Below are 3850 nucleotides of genomic sequence, written 5' to 3' on the forward strand. Positions count from 1 at the left end.
TTTTGACATCATTATAACACTAATTTAAACATTTTCAAAAACCTTGCCAATCCCCCCACACCATAGGCTCTACTAGCACTCTAAAGGCCTGTTAATCTCTTTGAATCATCAGATACTAATTCCTGGGTAGACAGTTTTGTAATTTAACCTCAATTGTTTGCATACAAATTTGCTTTCAATGGTTTCTTGTTTTTGTATTTGTGCACAAAGCAGTTTGTAGTATCACTCACATAAAATCTCCACAGGATATGCTTATTGTGTCACCTTTATCAGGTTCTGCTTTATTTAGTAGCTTTAGTGATCAACGTAATCAAAAAGACAAACAAGGTGAATACACAGACAGTTATAATACCGATCATGATTTCCCTGTAAAGAATTAGTATGCATCCTGTTACCACTTGCTTCTCTGTTTACACCAAACAGTATATATTTCTATCTGTTTTCATCTTTTGCCAGAAGGATGTTGATTTGACCACAACACTTTCCCATGCTGGTAAAGAAGGGGCTGATAAGAATGTTCAGTGTGTTGGCCCACACAGTCTGGACCCAGTGCATATTGATGAGAAGGAGCTGCACACATGGCATGATCAGCCTGGAGAGACCAAAACAGAGAACGAAACACAGGGTCTTTAAATGAATAAGAAGTAAAAAATGATTCTATAATCTTAAAAAAGAGCCCAAATAAGAAGAAAACTTACTAGAAAAAATGTGTTTACCACCTCTAAGAAATGATTCTCATTTATTAGAATGTTGTTTTCGCAGCAAATATATTTTTTTGTCTGTAACTCTACCTCATCTGAGGGTAACAGTCTTACCAGATGTGGAGGCAACTGAGCACAGCAAAGAGGAGCCCTGCTGCCAGTGAGACCGGCACCGCCAGCAGGAGGGAGATGAAGCGGTAGCACCACAGTCTGGACACCTCGAACAGGGCATGACTCCACAGCCACACTTTATCAAGGCTGCGCACCGAGGGAGGTTCTGCAATCACATCTTCAAACATGACCTCCAGACACACGCACACACATACACACAAACACACCGGCACTGTAAATGATCTGTACGTGCACGGATGCTATATATTACAAACCGTTGAATGAGAATGATGGCTGACGTGCTTCAATCCACCACAAAATTTGATGCATTATAGGATGTTATAGAACTAAAAATAGCACTATGTGGATGATTATGTCCACTTGAGGTCAGTATTGTGCAATACATTGATATTTAATTAACTGTCTTGTATTGAGGGAGATGAAAACTGACCACCAAGAAAGTAAAAAAAAAATCAATGTATGCAAACTAGTTCACCGATAAAAATTGCTCATTAGCACAAGTCGCCTTCAAAAAAATCACTCGAATGCTAAAACCATCAGCTTTGCATGACAGTGGTTCAGTAGAAATGTAGTGTGTGGCATGCATAGCATGTGCAGCAGGTCTGTCTACTGACTTGTTGCTGCTACTATTACTGTTCTGCTACTGCTGTGCGCTCTCTGCTCAGGTTTCTGTCTGTTTAATCCTTGTGACAGTGCACATTCGTTACCTTGAGACTGTTGTTGATTCTTTTGGGATCCCTGTCGTGAATCAGAGGCCTTGTGTCACCGTGGCTGCAGTCCATGTCTTCAGCGCATACATCCACCTTCACCTCCATCAATTCCCCGGCTGCTGTCTCATCCCTTAATCTCTGCTCCTCCATTTCCACTAAGCTGAGCTGTTGCCCTGCTTGGTATCATTGGAAACATGGAGGATGAGGAGCAGGTTGCAGCGGGAGCTGGAGGATGGCAGGCTTGCTGCTGACACCCAGGTGGAACATTGTTCACTGCTGACTGCCTTGACCCATGTTGAGGAATGCCTTTATTGGCTTTTACAGGCCCATCTTCAGTGACATTTTCCATGTGACACAGGGAGTCTCATTCATGCCTGTGTGAGAAATATCCATCACTAACGCAACCAAATCAGCCTCGATTTCCTTTTCAAACAGGAGCGGTTGGTTGGTCAGTGGGAGTGCTTTGGTGCTGTCATCACTCTACAGTCCTTTCATCATAAGGACAGTGATAATGTTTTGCAGCATTGGTTCATTAAACACAAACTGCTCCCCACCCTCAGCAGCTCCCCGCTAATAGCTGCCCTGCTAATTGTCCATCTGAGCTGAAACTTGGCTTCTTTGCTCAAAGTCTGCATACTGACAGCAGAAGGCAACGGCCTTCATTGTTGATACTGCACACGATGCCTGTGTGTAGTCTATGAGCAATTTACATCTCTTTATTGTGTAGAGCAAAACCTCAAATCTCTGTACACGCTTTAAATTTGCCTCAGGAACTAAAATGCTGCACAGAGCATCAGATGTGATGTATTTGTTTCAAGCAAACAACTTAATGCAAAGTAAGTACCTGTCAGTATATTTTTGTAGGTTAACACGGTGTACTTTGCTTTTTCTCAAGCTTTATAAAATGTGCGTGCTTTTGTCACTTATGTATGTTGTGTATGTCTGATTTGTTTCACATGTTTTGTGGAGCCGGAGCGTTTCCTTCTTTCAGCTGCCATCAGCAAATCCACCCTGTTGACACACAGCCACAGCAGGCATCCTCACCCATCATTTACATTTACTTTAAATATTTTCTTTCCAAGTCAGCCACTGAACTGTCACACTTTGTAGCTTGAATCGATAAATGCATTCATGTATTCAAACTACTGATATATATAATACACCTCTGCTTTATAGATTATGCTCACTAACATGCCGTTTTCTACTCCAGTCACCAGGACAAATCTGTTCATTTCATATTCTACAGACAAACAGCAGTCTGACCTCAGCGTCTTATGAATCTTCATCTTCTTATGAAGTTATTTCAAAAAGAACATGACCAGACACTTAGCAGACAACACACATCTCACTATTTGCTGAAAATTCCTAGAAGCCCTCTTGTCAGAGACGTCCAAACAAAGACACTGTAGAGGAATTCATGGGTGTATAGCGCACTCTGTTGGTCACTGCTTGTCTGTGTAGTGTTTTTTTCTATGTAATCATGGACTAAATATCCTCATTACTTGGACCAGGGGTTGAATCAGCTGCATTTTCCAACTAGGGGCACAAGTACTTCAATTTTCTCATATACATGCATGAGTTGTAGTGCAGTAGTGCTGCAGTGGTGGTGGCAGAGTCTGAATAGCTGATGATTAACTGTATGTGATACCCCGGTGATGAAGAGCCCCTGTAAGATTGTGTTGTGATCGTGCTACGAATGAGTACATTTTAGCTTCTTTAAAGATGGTAATTTAATCACATCTGGCACATCTCCTCGTTTGTAAAATTTTAATGTATAAATATAATATTATCATGAGTTCATAAAAAAGGAAAATCACAGTAAAGCAACAAATGCAGCCAGCTTAAAAGTCCAACAATGGCAACAAAAATGCCAAACCAGAAACAAAACCATTAAAGGTGTCTTCATTCAGATTAAGCTTTGTTAGTGCATGTAATCAAGCAAAGGTTACTGAACCATAAATGTACGCACTGGTGTCTCTTACTGGTATGCATGAAAACAGTTATTTGTGCCTGCACTGTTGGTTTAGTTTGGTAATAAAACTAATTAATAAAATAAATAGAACTGAAAGTATCGATGGTGCAACTTTATTTGTCCCAGCAGAATGTGCAATGGTAGTTCCTGTATTTGTTACTTAGCAGCATTATTAAACCATTATCAAAGCATTAATGGAGTGCAGAATAAAACAGCAGAGTTCAGGCTGTGATTTGTGTTTGGATGATATGTTACAGTAAGTATTCCAAAAATCCATCACAAATGTCTTGGATTTTGTCCTGAGTCAACATAATCAATACGTTTCTCAATAAAGT

General features: G+C 40.4%; 1 protein-coding gene across 1 annotated transcript; it reads right to left on the bottom strand.

Annotated features, from left to right (window-relative positions):
• Window positions 1-432: 432 nt before the first annotated feature.
• On the bottom strand, window positions 433-1693 carry LOC103368476 (caveolin-2-like). The gene is made up of 3 exons (XM_008296872.1): window positions 1541-1693; window positions 816-1003; window positions 433-592 (listed from the first exon to the last, which is right to left on the bottom strand). The coding sequence occupies exons 1-3, from the start codon at window positions 1691-1693 to the stop codon at window positions 433-435; spliced, it is 501 nt and encodes a 166-aa protein (XP_008295094.1).
• Between the last annotated feature and the right edge of the window lie 2157 nt (window positions 1694-3850).

Source organism: Stegastes partitus, unplaced genomic scaffold (assembly GCF_000690725.1).
Source record: "Stegastes partitus isolate 25-593 unplaced genomic scaffold, Stegastes_partitus-1.0.2 Scaffold1159, whole genome shotgun sequence".
Lineage (NCBI taxonomy): Eukaryota > Metazoa > Chordata > Actinopteri > Pomacentridae > Stegastes > Stegastes partitus.